Source organism: Thunnus thynnus, chromosome 5 (assembly GCF_963924715.1).
Source record: "Thunnus thynnus chromosome 5, fThuThy2.1, whole genome shotgun sequence".
Taxonomy (NCBI): domain Eukaryota; kingdom Metazoa; phylum Chordata; class Actinopteri; order Scombriformes; family Scombridae; genus Thunnus; species Thunnus thynnus.
In genome coordinates, this window is record NC_089521.1 from 30,562,082 (window position 1) to 30,578,049 (window position 15,968).

At 40.2% G+C, this 15,968-nt stretch overlaps 1 protein-coding gene across 4 annotated transcripts in view; it reads right to left on the reverse strand.

Annotated features, from left to right (window-relative positions):
• The window catches only part of tdrd12 (tudor domain containing 12), a 28,035-nt gene extending 12,813 nt beyond the window's left edge, over nt 1-15,222 (reverse strand). For 3 of the 4 annotated variants that reach the window (XM_067590683.1, XM_067590681.1, XM_067590685.1), the window contains exons 1-20: nt 15,114-15,222; nt 14,782-14,843; nt 12,277-12,441; nt 11,904-12,040; nt 11,456-11,575; nt 11,175-11,230; nt 10,989-11,074; nt 9,179-9,356; nt 8,032-8,093; nt 7,831-7,946; nt 7,634-7,699; nt 7,009-7,060; nt 6,462-6,541; nt 4,762-4,830; nt 4,506-4,583; nt 4,193-4,253; nt 3,544-3,651; nt 1,094-1,279; nt 596-749; nt 87-214 (exon numbers count right to left, since the gene is read on the reverse strand). In XM_067590683.1, the coding sequence (XP_067446784.1) occupies nt 87-214; nt 596-749; nt 1,094-1,279; nt 3,544-3,651; nt 4,193-4,253; nt 4,506-4,583; nt 4,762-4,830; nt 6,462-6,541; nt 7,009-7,060; nt 7,634-7,699; nt 7,831-7,946; nt 8,032-8,093; nt 9,179-9,356; nt 10,989-11,074; nt 11,175-11,230; nt 11,456-11,575; nt 11,904-12,040; nt 12,277-12,441; nt 14,782-14,805 (1,926 nt within the window). In that variant the 5' untranslated portion in view covers nt 14,806-14,843; nt 15,114-15,222. The remainder of the gene's footprint in view (nt 1-86; nt 215-595; nt 750-1,093; nt 1,280-3,543; nt 3,652-4,192; nt 4,254-4,505; nt 4,584-4,761; nt 4,831-6,461; nt 6,542-7,008; nt 7,061-7,633; nt 7,700-7,830; nt 7,947-8,031; nt 8,094-9,178; nt 9,357-10,988; nt 11,075-11,174; nt 11,231-11,455; nt 11,576-11,903; nt 12,041-12,276; nt 12,442-14,781; nt 14,844-15,113) is intronic. The other variant, XM_067590682.1, reaches the window with a different exon arrangement.
• Between the last annotated feature and the right edge of the window lie 746 nt (nt 15,223-15,968).

The following is a 15,968-nucleotide window of genomic DNA, read 5'->3' on the forward strand; positions in this document are numbered from 1 at the left end:
CGTCAAAAAGTCTTCTCTATGGATAACTTTATTTTCAGGTAGCCTGTTAGCAGCTGCTTGAGTGCGAACGACAACCAGACTGTCACCTGGTCTGGAGCAAGATTAAAGAGTCGGTCGGCCTCGTCCAGAATCAGGTGATACAGACGCAGGAACAGGAAGCAGTGGCAGGACAGCAGACGGACCAGACTGAAGGGAGTGGTGACTAATAGCAGGCCTGGGAAAAAGAAAAATTCAGGAAATTATATGACTAAATTAGTTTGGGTTATTCCCACTTGTAAACAAACAAATGCATTTGGAGATTTTCAACTATAACCTCACAAAAAGTGGAGTATGTGTGCTTTTAAAGTGTCACCGGAAATATTTAGTTTATTTAGAAAGCTTTCACAATTCTGCTTATTACATTTACTGACTGTCAAACAAATACCTTAACCTTTATTTATTATTATTTCTTTGGAAAAAAATTGTTAAAGGCTTCCACTTTTCTCAGTTGGGGAAAAAAGCCAAATCTGGTATAAAACTTTTCTGGAAATTCTAAGCATTTTAATGTTTTTACTATTTACAACGCTTCTATCCATGGCAGTTAAAGCAGGCTCACAGTTTTTTGGGATCCTGATGGACTTGGCCTCGTCTTTGCCGGCGCCCAGCAGCACGGTGACCGGGTGGAGGGTCTGGGACACCTTGCTGTCCTCCAGCAGGTCATAAACCGTCTGGACCTTCTCCCAGCCGGGACACAGCACCACCGCTACGGGCTGGACACGAACATGTCAACTCAGACAGTAAAGATGCAAAAATGAGAAAGCATCCTTTGAAATCAGTCAAGTAAATGTGGTATTATAATGTGCTGTATAAAGATTACTTGATCTTTATGAAATCAGTGGATCCATTCAAACAGGCACATACACCTTTTCTTGCATGCATCCACAGCCATAATAGTAGAAACATCTTTTTATAGCATTTCTTAATGAGAATGCACCTATGGGAGATGCTCAAAGACGCTTAATGTTTGCATGACAAGTTCAGTATTAGTCACGTATATCATTCATAGCTGTATTCATTCAGTAAACGCCTCCCTTCTTGGTGTTGATATACTCACCCCTGCGCTGGAGGTGAGGGAGGTGAAGATGGAGTTGAGCAGGATGTGGGTGAGCAGCGGGGCCAGGTAGCTGAGCGGCTGGTCAGCGTTCTGGGAGACAACGATGGTGTTGCATCCTCGAGCCACGGCTGGCCAGCTGTGACTATCAGCCGGAGACAGAGCGCAGAACGACTTCCTCCGTAACACCTGGAGACAAACCGGTTGCTGTGTGAAAACAGGCTTTCAGGTGGGAGTTTAAACATGTAGCGGGTGCGTAAAACGGAAAACACAAGTCCTGTCACTTGCTTGGAACCAGATATATATTATCCGGTTCATTTTGCCTTCCTGCTCAAAGTCCCCTTATCATCAGCTTTTGGGACAGTGACAGTTGCAGCTGGATGATGTCACTGAGGGATCTCGAGTCTTCTCAACGGATCCCTTCATCATTATCCACGCTGGCAAAAACCATCTGAATGTCGGCTGCTGAGACTGAGACAGACAGCGGACCAGCGGACACCTGGAACTGCTTCAGCTGGAGTTTGGAGGGAGGTCCTCTGGTCCTCTGGTGCTGGCTGTGTGATAGCCTGCAGTGGCAGCTGTAGTTGGTAACTGTGGCAACCACTACAGCATCAGCTACGTGGATAATGTGACGTATACGTTTTAATCTTGTACCTCTTCCTACCATTTACATGCCTCCATTACAATGCAAATTATTTCTATTAAAGCCTCAGTGGTAACAGAAAAGATACTGTGGCAGACGCCCGCCTCCACCCACAGATACAATCCTAGAGAAGGTTTAAGTTCAAGCATGTGGAGATTTTTGCAACCAATAAAACGATAGATATCAGCTACCATACCTCTGAATAAATATGCCTAAAATGTGGAGATGCTGAAACTCACTGAATATCCTCAAAAAGCCCTGAAAAATATAACTGACAACTGGAAAAGAAGCACAATATGGCTGAAATTACAAAACCTTTTAGCAATAATAATGTTAGAATTATCCAATAACTTCTGTCTGTGAACAGGAAATATCTGTGATGAAACCTGTATTTCTCTATGTCTGCATATGTTTTAGTTTTATTTCTGTGGCAATGATAAACATTTGGCTCATCCCACTTGGGATTACAAGACACCACTATTTTACAAAACATACATCTTACAGTATTGCATATAAAAGCATGTGGGAAAAGAAAAGAAACATAAACAATAAGAACAAAACATAAATGAACTTTTCATATAAAGAACTGTTACATATCTAAAAATTATCTCAATAAGGAGCTTTTTTCCTCTTCTCGCAGGCTTTCTCCACATAACAGGCTAATGTATATGTTTCATATGTGAACAATACATGAACAACTTACCAAACAAAGCAGTTCACAATAAAAAGGACAATAGAAAACAAATTGGAACTCATTAAACAGGTAAGTTTAACATATCAATTAACTTTGGTCCAGAGTGACACTAACACATGAGACCTACTACACATCAATGTGTCAGAAGTCTGTGTTGTGGTTAACGTTTAACTCCACATGAACGCTGAACACAGACATGATAAACATGTTTGTAGATTCATTGTGACCTACACTTTCTGACAGTTTGTCATCTCATTGTGAATAAAAGTCTGTAAATCTGCTTTGAAGTCATAGAAAAAAAGCAGTTCCCTTTAACTCCAGAACTTGCCTGAGAATTATCACATTATTAAGTTCTCTTCGGTATCAAAGTAACCCAGTGTTGGTCGTCTGTACATCCATGGCTACACTGCAAACAGGAACTGCCAACAGCAAATTCAGTAGACTTTTAATGGAGCCAATTTGCCAAAATGTAAATAAATATAGACTAGAAAAAAACAGGGCTCTAACTGTAGGCCACAGCTAACTCTCAGAATCCATGAAAACATTATACTGCCTGTTTACATCCCAAAAGCATTTTTTTTCTTTTTTATTTTACCTTCATTTTAGCAGGCAAGACATTAAGAACAGTTTCTTATTTACAATGACGGACTGGCAAGTGCCAGAAGACACTTAAAAGGGGGAAGGAGGGTAGGAGACGACAACAACAACAACAACAACAACAGCATGGCATTATGGGAACTGCTGTTCCAAAACTAAAAGCGTGATTGACCCCCTAATCAAAGTAAGTCAATATTAACTTGTTTCATGTTGCACTATCAATATTTTTATGACACCACTAATGTTTAGAATCTGATATTCCTGGAACACTGAAACTCTCCTCGAGCCATTCATGTACACATATTTGTCTAGTGTTGGAAACCAGTGGACAGAAACTGGAACCCTGTTAGTGACAGTGAAACGATTTTCCAGTTCAACCTCTTCGTAAAGGTTATAAAGTTATCCCACCTTTCTCACGACCGTGTATGTCACCTTCAATATTTTGTGTTATTTGTAATTTTCCCTCATTTTCATGTCTAAATAGCCTCAAAACAAAACTCAGAGCATGTCCTTGTTTACCCAGCGGAGACTATCTGTGATGGGGGCGTCATCCACGCTGGTGCACGGCTCCACTGGGAGGGCAGAGTGCACCACGATCCCACTCCTCCTGGGATCGCTGGGAACAACCTGGGGACAGTCAGAAGACAGGACAAAGACAAATGAGAGAGTAACTATGATGGTAACATCCTAAAGACTCGGTGCAATCACATGACACTGAGGTTTATCTATGTTACATCGTAGCAGCAGATTCTGCGACACAGATGCGACAGAGCAACAGGTGTTTTCTTTTTTGTTCAGTTTTTCCTTTAACGATCAGTACATCAACAAGAGATTACTAGAAAACTTTCAGGGTTTCCAACAGATTTATAGTGGAGGTCGGACACCTCACCTGGAATAACCTCCACAAACATAAAAAATAATAAACTTCTGAAGAAAAATATTCATCTTCAGGAAGAAGCAGAGAATGCCTTTGATTTAATGAATGTGGGTCTTGTTTAGGCTGTTCTCTACTAACTAAGCTGACGTTTATTTACAGGCAGATTAAGATCTCCTACAGTCTAGCAATTCCTTGGTTCTTGGGTCGCTGCCACAACAAGCAGCAACTAATCTCAAGCAATAAATCAAATGTTTTGTTTGTAAAAATTCTGAATGACCTGAGAATACTAACCAGGTCTTCTGCTGCGTCTGGAACAGGGTTCAGAGGTTCTGGGTTCAACCACTCCAAAAGCCTGCGTTCGACACAACAGTCAGAAATTATGACTTGAATAATATTCAACAGTGTCTCTTTACTTAAAAGCAACCGTACCACTTTTTCAATTTAAACTATTAACGTTCAGGCTTAAATGTATGATAACCTGACCAGGAATCCACTACAAGCCACCATGATATACTGTCCTGTGCTGTTACATGTCAGTTGAACAAGTTGAGATGAAACATTGTCCTTATGGAGAAATATCTTATTTTGTTTGTGAATCTTTCACCTTGAACAGGCCAACTGCTCTTCACTCATCATCTTCTCTGTCTCTGCTGGTCCTGACTCTACTGATCTACTGGAACTGCTGGAAAACAGAGAGACAGAGTGGTGAGACGTTCCACCTGGTACTCTTAATCTAATTAAGATGGATTACATTTACACCACCTTTACACTCACAGTATAATGTAGTTATGCAGATGCAGGTTTATCGTTGGGGAAAAATGCTTCAGCTCTACTAGTTCATAAATAACATCTTACTGTACCTTGTTTCTTCATCTGCCGGATATTCAACCTGACTGCCCTCAAGACCTTCAGCTCCACTTTTTCCAAAGCTGAAAAGATAAATCAGTTTAGGTAACAGTGTAGCTTAAGACCAGTTACTAAAAGCCAAATCATCTTTGCTACATCTGCATGACTGCAAAGGTCTGCATGATGTAAATTTTGTCATCTACCCCATGTCCACAAAGGTCCACGTAAGCATGGACACGTGCTAGAGCAGCAGACTTGACGTTTGTTTTGTGTACTGTATGTATAAACCGTATTCCCCATCGGTCCTTTTCTCGTTAAGCGGTCACACACATCATTTTCTTTTTTCAACTGTTTCTTTTTGTTCAGCCAAACTGTTTCCCCACATGCAAAACATACACCGAGCACTTTATTAGGAACACCTGTGCAATCTAATGCAACAGCTCTGTCATAAATTCTACTTTACGACATAGTCAGAAAGGTGATCATTCTACTTTATGTTCATTATTGAGGTAGCAGTGGGTGGTGGTGGTGTGCTGGAGTGCATTATATTGAGAAGTGTTCCTAATTAAAGCTGCAAGCAGCGTTGGTTGGGACGTCGCACTCTGGCCCGTCAGGATCAGATCATTTTGTATTTTAAAAATGAGGGACTTTTCTTAAAAGTGTGGTTTGCTTTTATTTTGAAAGTTTGACGTGTACTGTCAGGTGTGTAGAGACAAGTAACTGAAGCTGGACACAGAAAATACTCATATATTTGAATGAGAGTGTGAGCGAACCCACACCTGTTTGAACATTTACTGCTTCCACATAGTTTTACATACAGACTTCCTTTGAACTTTAAATGAGTCACAAGACTTTGACCTTCAAATCTTGGATTTAAATGTTTTTTCTATCTTTTACTGTTTTTGAGCCGGTATTTCCTTATTATTTTGCTGTGTTCGGGACGTTTCTGGACGTCAACCTTTGGGCAGTGTTCATGTAGCCCCCAGCCAATCACAGCACAGGGTGTAAGCTTGGGACTCGCAACGTGGCGACCAGATTACATAGCTGTATTTGTCTCTCTCCTCTGCTCCGCTCTGCTCTCTGTCTCTGCTCTCTGTCTCATGGATGTATAAAGAGCTCTCCCTCTCTGGCTGGCTCGTTGAGCCCGGAGGGAGGGGCTAAATGTGAATCCTGTGTGTTTACAAACATTAACTGACAAATCCTGCATAGTGTCCCTTTAACATAAAAGAAATCAACACAATCAGCTTAATTAACTAATACCAACATATTGCTTGCTCGTCCTGTGTCACAGGCTCACTGTTGTGTAAAGGGGTTAATCTGTGTGACAAAAACATACACAGGAAATATTTTACGTACGATAACACTGAGTTGTTGTGTTTAAAGCTGGAGTGCAGAACTTTTGTCTTCACTTCTGGCAGTGAGTAATCACATAAACACTGTCCACCTGTATACTGTGAAATACAGAGAGATTAACTTGGCGCTGATAGGCTTAATCAGCACTGTGTGAACTCATTTGGCAAGGGCTTGAATGTAACAGATGTTGATTTATATGTACAAGTTCTGCAAGCAGTAGAGCATACGTCTGCTAACTCAAGTGAGATGACATAAGGTGGCAGTTCTGACACTGAACCCTTTTTTGCAATCAAAGAAAGACAAAGTGATAAGTGACAATTAGTCACTTAAACAATTTTTTGAAGGTGTGTTGGCAGCATACACTTCCTGTGCCGTGCAGGTGCTGGAGGCTGCAGTCGTCTCTTCAGGCTGACAGGCTTCCAGCTCTTTCTGCTGACTGACCTGAAGACGAACAGAGCAGAACCAGATTTTGGTTCTAGATTTCAATGTGAAGGAGTTAATGACTAGATTGTGAAGATGCTTTCTGACACAGCGTCATTTCTTCTTAAAGACTGGTTCACAATTTTTCAGGTGTGTCTTGACAGTCAGGAGCCCAAATTAACATTTAAACATGTTTTTCTTGCTGTAATCATTCCTCCTGTTCATGCTGACCATTAGAAGATCCCTTCATAATGCACTTACAATGAGTCAAATCAAGTAGATATCTTTCAACGTTACAGTCCTTTTAGTGCCAAAGTCCCTCTTTTTGTTTGGCTGCTGAAGCCTCATATAAGCTTCACATCAACTTTTAAATGCATTTTCGCATTACATGACAGTAGTGTCACTTACATTGAAAGCAACCTACAATGTGTGTCCAAATGTTATGCGTTAGAAAATGTGCTGAAAACTGGAGCTGGATCTGTACTCACACTGGGAGCCACCTGCTCGTAGCTGCTGCCAGGATTCAGGAACCTCAGGAACCTGAAGGGGACATGAAGTGCTCCGTCAGTAGCCCCGGTTAGAGCAAAAGTTCCAGGTAATTTGAACCCACAGGAACTAATCTCAGGAACTAAACTTGTAACTTTAAGTCTCTGCTGTGCAGTACTGTTTGCATTTGAGGAACGAGGTACATCATGCAAATTAGACCCATGAGGAATTTCAAAACACAGCATTCACACAAGGAAAATACAACCTCGATTTATCCATTTGTTCTTTGTATTTAGTGCTGCTTTAGTTGGATGTAATGAATGAATGAAAAACAGAAATATAGAGGAGGAAAATTAAACAGAAACTAAGAGTGTCTCCACAGTAAATCATCTGTTGAGTGTTTGATGGTTATTTTTGCTTTAGACTGTGGTCGCTGTGAAAAAATTGTTTTTTTTTGGTGGTAAAAGAATCTCCCCAGAACTTAATTTAGACCCTGGTCCCTCCGGTGGAAACTCAGGTTCCTCAAAAAGTTCTTTGTCCCTGCAGTCTAAACACAGCCAGTGTCAACCAGTCAGATCAGACAGTGTTGTGATATTGGTTGGTTGTGTGACTGAGGTCAGTTCTCACTTGAACAGACTGAGGTTTTTGGTCAGAGCTGCAGCCAGAGAAGAGTCTGTGTCCTCTGATGAGTCGCTGAAACAACATATGACAATAGTTCTGTTAATTTAGATATTCATTAAACAAACTAAATATACAGTGGCATCATCAGTACTCATTTCTCTGTTCAACAGTAAACTTCTGAACTGAACCACATGTGCGCTCACCTCTCTGTAGCAGCACTGTCTGAGCCGTTCTTTGATTGGCTGCCTGGAGACTGTTGTCCCTCTGTGACCTTTGACCCGCTGCCTCCCTCACAGGTCCTCAGCTCATGTTGTGGGCTCTGAAGCAGCACAGAGGTCAGAGGTGAGGATGTGTGGATATTTACTGCAATACTGACAAGTAAGACAGTGAGCAGAGCTGCTGACCTGCGGTGTAGAGGGAGCCGTCAGCCAATCACCTGCTCCGACTGCAGCACTCTCTGGCGTCACTGAGGGTTAAACCAGATTAGACTCAAGTGTGAATGCCATACTGAAACAGATTCACAGAACTATTTCACTTATCATCAGAATTAAAGCGTAGACACAAAAAACAAGCATCTGTTGTCATTGCAGATGTTCAATTTTTCATTTTTTATGATCACTTCACGACTTTCCATCCACATAGGTTTATAAGTTCTTAAAATTTCCATTAAAGACACAGTGAAATGTTGACAAGTTCTAATCCTGTCCCTGTGTTTATCATTCATTTATCTTGTTATGCTAAATATGTGTATAAAAATAATTTGAGTACTTGACTTGAGCCCTCTCTTTTATTTTCCTGTAAAATGTAAAAATATGTTTGGTGACTCACCTTGAGCTCAGCGATGGTTACATAAATGTATCCAGTCATAGTGTATTTGGGTTACTAGCTAACCTCACCCATCATATAACAACACACTGATTGTTAGCTTGTGGGATTTTATCTGGATAAACCTTTGTTTACATTTCCAAATGATGTGTTTGAGGTCTGATTTATACATTTCACCTTCATCCTCCTCCTGATCTAACAGAGCTGGGGAGAGAGGCGTGTGTGTGGAGCGCAGCAGTTCTCTGCAGCTGTATTGGACTGTATTCGCTGAGCCACATCCACTTCTGAATGATCCAATCACATCTGTAGGATTTGATTTAAATGATTAGATACTTGATTAGTTGTCAACTGTTAAACTAACTGCCAACTATTTTGATAATCGATTAATCATTTTGAGTAATTTTTTAAGAAGAAAGGTCAAAATTTCTGATTCCATCTTCTCATATGTGAATATTTTCTGGTTTCTTTAGTCTTCTATGACAATAAACTGAATATCTTTGGGTTGTGGACTGTTAGTCGGGACATTTGAGGACATCACTCAAAACAATTATAGTAACGATCCAGTGTTATGTTCAAATTATGCTTTCCACTTCACATAGCCATGGGGGCCAGCTTGACATAAATCTTGTCCACAAGGATCTGCATGCGGCCCAAAATGTACGACTGTGTCCGTGTACGTCTTAGACCGTGAGAGCTCTGAACAGGAAGTCACATCTGTCTGTTTACCAGGACGTGGCGGGCTTTGCGCTGGCAGCTTGACTGAAGTCGTGGAGACAGTCTGACTTAAGATGCTGGAGGACAACATGACGGGATATCGGTCCACCTCGTCCAGCCCGCTGCTGTCGGCTGACTCTCTGCCATAATACGCAAACTTCTTGGCCACCAGATCGTCGTTCACACAGATCTGAAAAGTCAAAGAAATCCTGATTATTCTTTTCTGATCATGAAAATACATGTTCTGATAACAAATTGCACAAGTAAGTAAAGTATTTTCTTTGGTGCAAAATTTGCATGTACCAAGTAGTCTTTCAAGTTGCGGTCGTGTTTAAAAACAAAGACGGATCTTGACAGACAGTAGATAGTTCTGGATCTGATAGTAAAATGTAACAGTGTTTATAACGTGTGAGTTGGGAGAATATATAATCATGTATGTGACAGAGAACTTCTTGTTTTTATTGCTGGTGCTGAAAAGTTCAGCGTGAGGTTTTTGGAGTGTTAAGTTGTATGCTTGGTCCACCCAAGGCATAGGATATCCTCACTGAACAAACTTTGATTTCATTTCATGAGCTTTTTCCAGAAAATCTTCAGTAGAGTGACAAAATCCTTCTTAGTCTATAGAATTGGCTTTTAGGGAGAGCCCTCTTCTAAGGTGTGGGGTGGGGTGTTTTTATCTGTCTCCTTCCTATACAAGGTTGTGGATAACACACCAGCACTTCTCATAACCCACGTCTAAAAAGCGTGCCTTTTCTTTACTATAGTCCAAAGTGAAATTTAAGTTGCATTCAAACAACAACTTAAGGACCTTCTAAGAACCGAAATGGTACGTATCTCTAGTAAAGTTTATTGCAAATAAAAGGACAGAGTGCAGGAGTTCTCTCTTCTCTTAACATTGTTAAGAAGAAATTGCTCATTTTTAAAGGTATATTTTAGGAAAAGACTTCAAACATTTGAAATAAACATTTTAACATCTGAGTAGCAGACCTCATGTATGATCTAATCTGTATTTATGTCTGTATAAAGCTCTGTGTTAAAACTAAATGTTTACAGATATTTTCTGAATTAATGTGACTTGTTAAATGCACAATACATAATTTCTGCAAAAGACGGAGCGTGATGACGTTGTGAAGTAGCGAGGGATCATGGGGGTTGTTGTCTTCATTGTTAAACAACCAGCTTCTTCTGGTTAGGATTACTCCAGTGTTTATCGTTCAGGATGTTTTTACCGGGAGCTGAATTATCCGCAGATGTCTCCTCCTCTCCAAAACAAACAGACCGGAGATTAAAACCGGTAAAAACACTGAATAAAGCAGTTTCACATAAAACATCTGTTTCTCCGACGCTGTTCAGTGGACAGAGGACGTCTGGGAGGGGCTGCTAACGTTTGCTCAAGTTTGTTTCTCTCATAACTTAAGATTCAGACGTCTGATGACTAAGATCCTTCATCTGGTTAAAAGATACAGTTAAAAACAACAAATATCTAAGAAGTTTATGGTAAAAATGTGGCTTAAGTGAATAAAATATCCTCTATGACAGTTTCTGGTGGACAACCAAAACACTGACACATGCATCTTGTGCGTGTTTACTCTTTAGTAGAGGAGGTATGACGCCATCGACAGGCGACCAAATGAAACGGATCGTTACCTTTGATTAAAAGTACGGATTTTTCTGGGTTTGAAAATTGTTGGAAACATTTGGGATAATGTAAGTACACAACTTAACAAAATATATAACATAGGTCTAGTTGTTTTTAGACATTTTAATGCTGAATGGTTACATGTTATAGCTTTAAATCCTACACTGAGGGTTCAAAGTTCACCTTGATGTTCCCGACCGTCAGGTAGAGCTCGATGGAGATGGAGTCTGAACCAGATTCAAGCAACACGGCCTCTGTCCGTGTCGACGCTTTAAGACGGATGGAAGCAAACTTTCAAGATCGCAAATACGTTATAACATCATTCCCACAGCACAACGGTTTAGGGTTCATCACATGTAACATGCTCACCTTGCAGCAGGTTATGTAGGTAAAGCGTAGCAGAGCTGTCCCACTGACTGGAGGGACTGCAGAGTAAAAGAAAAACATTATGGTGAAAAAAGTCTCATTAAATTTGATGAGATGCATGAAGAGAAAAAGATCTGAAAAGCAGGGAGGGATGTGTGCGCTTCAGAACTTCTTTAGATTTTACATTACAGTTTTTCACATTTTTAAGGACTGTTGAAAGCCTAAATAATGTGTGAAATGCTTCACAATCCATCATCAGTTCAGAGGTACACAGCTTGTCTTACATGAGCTCTGCCTTCTCCTCATACACAGACACTCGCAGGGTTGTTGGTTTGATTCCCGCCAGGTGGAACCTCTTCACCCAGAAGGGCAGCTGGAGGAAGTTCCGCAAGGCGACTCGAATCCTAATCAGACAGAGATGACAACACGAGTTAAAACTCAAACAGCACAGACATACAATCACAGACACACATCTGCAACCAACCAAATACAGCAGCTCTCAGGTCTGCAAACTCTGTGACATGATCCTGGTTTTACTGCCATCAGGCTTTGAGTGACTTGTCTCAGTATCATACCTTAACAAAAATGTACCAAACTTTTTTTGGTAAATACTGCTTAAAACCAATGAGCATTAAATTATGCGATCAAACAACTTATAATCAAGATCGTCATATTTTCTTGGATGGATCAGTGGTCCAGTAGTGAGGAGCACTGGTGCTGGTCTGGTCTTACTGGTCTGAGGGAACAACGAGCCGTTCTCCGTAGTCGACCAGAAGGCAGCGAGCCTGACAGGACACCGAGTCCACGATGATCGACTCCACCACAGCCCGACACCACGACTTCATCACTGACCAGTACACCACACACACCTGAGAGGAAATACAGGAACACACACGTGAACCACCACAGACAACACACATACACAACTGACAGAAAATACACCAACACACACATCCACTCCACCTGCAGACCAATTAAAAGGACCAGTGTGTAAGATTTAGTGGCATCTAGATTGCAACAAACTGAATACCCTCCCCCTCCCCCAGCCTGGATGAGGTGTGTAAAAATACGTCTGAAGACAGACAGACCGCAGGTTTTGCGTTACCTGTCCCTCATCTAACGACGTGGGCTTCAACTTTCGCAGGTCCTGGGTGACGTCATGGTAGAAGAGGTTCATCTGAGCCAGCAGATTGTCGTACTGCTCGGCGGTCTCTTCCTCACCACCGGGACCCCGGACGACCCGACCCCAGAGGCAGGACGGGTTCTCAACCTGCAGAGGTGGAAAGGCCAAAAGCAACATTTTAAACAGGCAGCAGAAACAGTCGATTTACACCCCGTCTACACAGGAGACGTTTCAGATCACATCACATCAAATAGATGTGTTTCTATTTTTATCAATACAGCTGTATAACAACTCGCTTTTCACTCACTCTTCACACGCATAACTGCAACCTCAAGTGTCACATCAAAAGTGAGACGTGAGCCATTCAATGTAGGGCTGCAACTAACGATTATTTTCATTTTTCATTCATCTGTCCATTATTTTCTTCATCAATCGATTCATGGTTTGGTGTATAAAATGTCAGAAAATTGTCAGAAAAAATGTCGATCACTGTTTCCCAAAGCCCAAGGTGACGTCCTCAAATGTCTTGTTTTGTCTGACCAACAGTCCACAACCCAAAGATATTCAGTTTACTGTCATAGAGGACTAAAGAAACCAGAAAATATTCACATTTCAGAAGCTGGAATCAGAATTTCGACTTTTTTTCTTAAAAAATGTGTCAAAACAATCAATAAATTGTCAAAAAAAGTGGTGATAATTTAATAGTTGCAAACTAACCGATTCATCGTTACAGCTCTAATTCAATGCACACTGACTCAGATCTCCGTTTGGCAGCAGTTGATGCAGTAACAAGAAATTAACAGAGCAAACGGAAGCTGATCAGGATACAAGCTTCACATTAAAACATGAGCACATATAGTTATCAAACAGAGGGAATTAGAAATAAAGGCCTCTCTCTAATATCAGCCTGCTTCCAGTAAAGGCCTGGTACCCTCTGATGTTGAGGTAAATAAAGGCCCCGGTCACGGAAATTCTGTGATTCTGTTTTTATTTATTTATTTGTTTTTGTTTACTAAGTTAATTCATGTGAAGTTAAATCTATAAAGTTAATCTACCTTCATACTGTTCTTAAGTGTTTTTGATATTCCAAATTGCAGTTGATTTAATAAAACCCTGAATTTCCCGCCGTTTTTTCTTATTCACCCCCCCAAAAAATCATGGTCCAGTCTGCAACTTACACTGGTGTGATGTGAAACTTAAAGCCTCCAGTGCACAAACATACATATACAAATATTTGTATAGTAATAGTGCCTGGATTTCTCAATTAGAGGGATGGAATAGTTTTATGAATGTAATTTTTAACAAAGTAATGAACTTAATTGTGGAAAAAACATATCAGTCACAAATCATTAGTCAAAGCATTTACATGTCCTAACACATGACTTGAGGAGATCCTTATACTTGGCTTATCACTGTAAGTCACACTTAGCTGAAAGTACAGTTATTGTTTACTACAGCCAGTTTGATATGATTAACATAGAAATTTTACATGGTCATTTTGTAATTAGGTGACTTTTCAGATTATCTTTAGCTTGTTTTTCTCTTTTCGCTTATAGTGTGTGTGTTTGTGTGGATGAATCGAATTCTTTAACATGTTTGTGGAATATAGGACATTTTTTTCCAGTCAGTCTTAAATCAGCAGTCAGGTGTCCATATGAACATCGAAAGAGGTTTTCCTCACTGTAATCATTCCTCCTGTTCATATTGGATATTAAAAGATCCTTCAAATGTGCTTTCAATGGAAGTGATGGAGGCCAAAATCCACAGTGTGTCCACGCAGTCATTTAAAAGTTGATGTTAAGCTTATATGAGGCTTCAGCAGTCTGAGTTAGTCATATCAAGTGGATATATGACACATTTACAGTCTTTTTAGCATCAAATTCCCTCTTTGTGTTTCCTCAGACAGTGTTTCCCTGTTGAGCTGCAGGTGGAAGTATAGTAACAAAAAGAGGAACTTTGGCGCTAAAAAGACTGTAACATTGAAAGATATCTACTTGATTTGACTCATTTGGACGCTGAAGCTTCAAATTAGCTTCAGATAAACTTTTAATATATTTTTTTTGCACAGAAGGAGGACTGTGGATTTTGTCTCCCATCACTTCCGTTGTAAGTGCATTATGAAGCGATCTTCTAATGGTCAGTATGAACAGGAGGAATGATTACAGCAAGAAAAACAGGTTTCACTGTTCATTTGGGCTCCTGACTGCTGTTTTAAGAAAGGCTTTGTGAATTATGGAACCATCCTTTAAAAGTTAGGACTTTACTTTTACATAAAGTATGTTTTAAATTATGTCCGTGTCGACATGATTTAATGAAGGACACACTGTGCTCAAAAAACATATTGACAACCAAATAAAAAGTATAACATATCCACTTTCATCCATAAAGTCGATGTCACGTTCTTACCTGATCTCGGCGCTGACTGGCCGCACTCACATTAATTAACGTATCTACCGTTAGCTAACCGTTAATGAAAAGTTCACTTACCTTCAAAATTGATATTTTCAGCATTGTATGTGGGTTCGTCGATCCACGCAAAACAACAGACACTGCAAGACAACATGAGAATGTTAAATGATTTTCTAGTAATTAAGCCAAATAGCGTTCAAGTGCGGACTAGTTAGACTGAAGTCGACATTTTTCCACCTGAGATGCCCACGCTCACTAGCTAACGTTAGCTCGCCGGAGTTATGCTAGTTAACGGAGAATTAATGCAAAAAATTGTACCTAGATGAAGCGAAATTTGACAGGTGTTCGTTAATGTGATGTTTTGTAATTCTTCTGTTTGATTCACATGTAATTTAAACCGTAAAACGTACCTCTTTACGAGCTTGTAAACGGGAACAGTCGGTGTATCGGTAGCAAAGATTAAAAAGGGAGGAGAGCCTCATTCTGAGTCTGACCGTTAGGGGTCGCTATGGAGACCGAGGTGACAAGGAGCCTCTGTTTTAATTTTTTAACTGTTTATTTCAACCGGAAGTGGAAGAAATATTGCATGAAAGGTCCTACTTGAGTAAAAGTACATAAGTATTAGCAGCAAAGTGTACTTAAAGTATTTGAGTAAAAGTACTGTGAGTACTATTTTACATGTAATCAAACATCTCCAGGCATGAAAACTGAACACTTTCAGGAGATGGAGTCGTATTAACTGTAATTTTAGCAGCCAAACTCTCCCTGCTGTCCATTAGAAGTGATGCAACAAGAACTCTGATCCAAATAGAAATATTTCTGTCAGTAAAACAGACAATCTTCATGAACTAGACTGTTATAGTTGGGTAAAATCTGAAATCTGATATAATACATATGTCATATATCGGTCCAACAAAATCATACTGGTCTTTTCTGTTTCAGTAGGTCTCAGCTCCTTCAGGAAAATATGACGTCACACAGCTGCGTCTCCTATAAAATCATCCTGAGCCTGAAAAGTATGTCAGACTGTCACAAATTAAATAAGCAATATTTGATTTAAACATATTCTGCAGGATGCAGCTGTTGTTATTGCTCCTTTACATCGGTTCTGTTCTTTCAGTAATTAACAGGTTTAAATTGTCTATTTCGGTCTCCTCTTTTGACAGCCAGACGCTGCTGTAGATCTATAATCAAATGATAAAACATTGGAGCAGTTATGGTGTTGACAAAACATCCAGCAGAGAATCCAGGACAGAGAGAAAGAT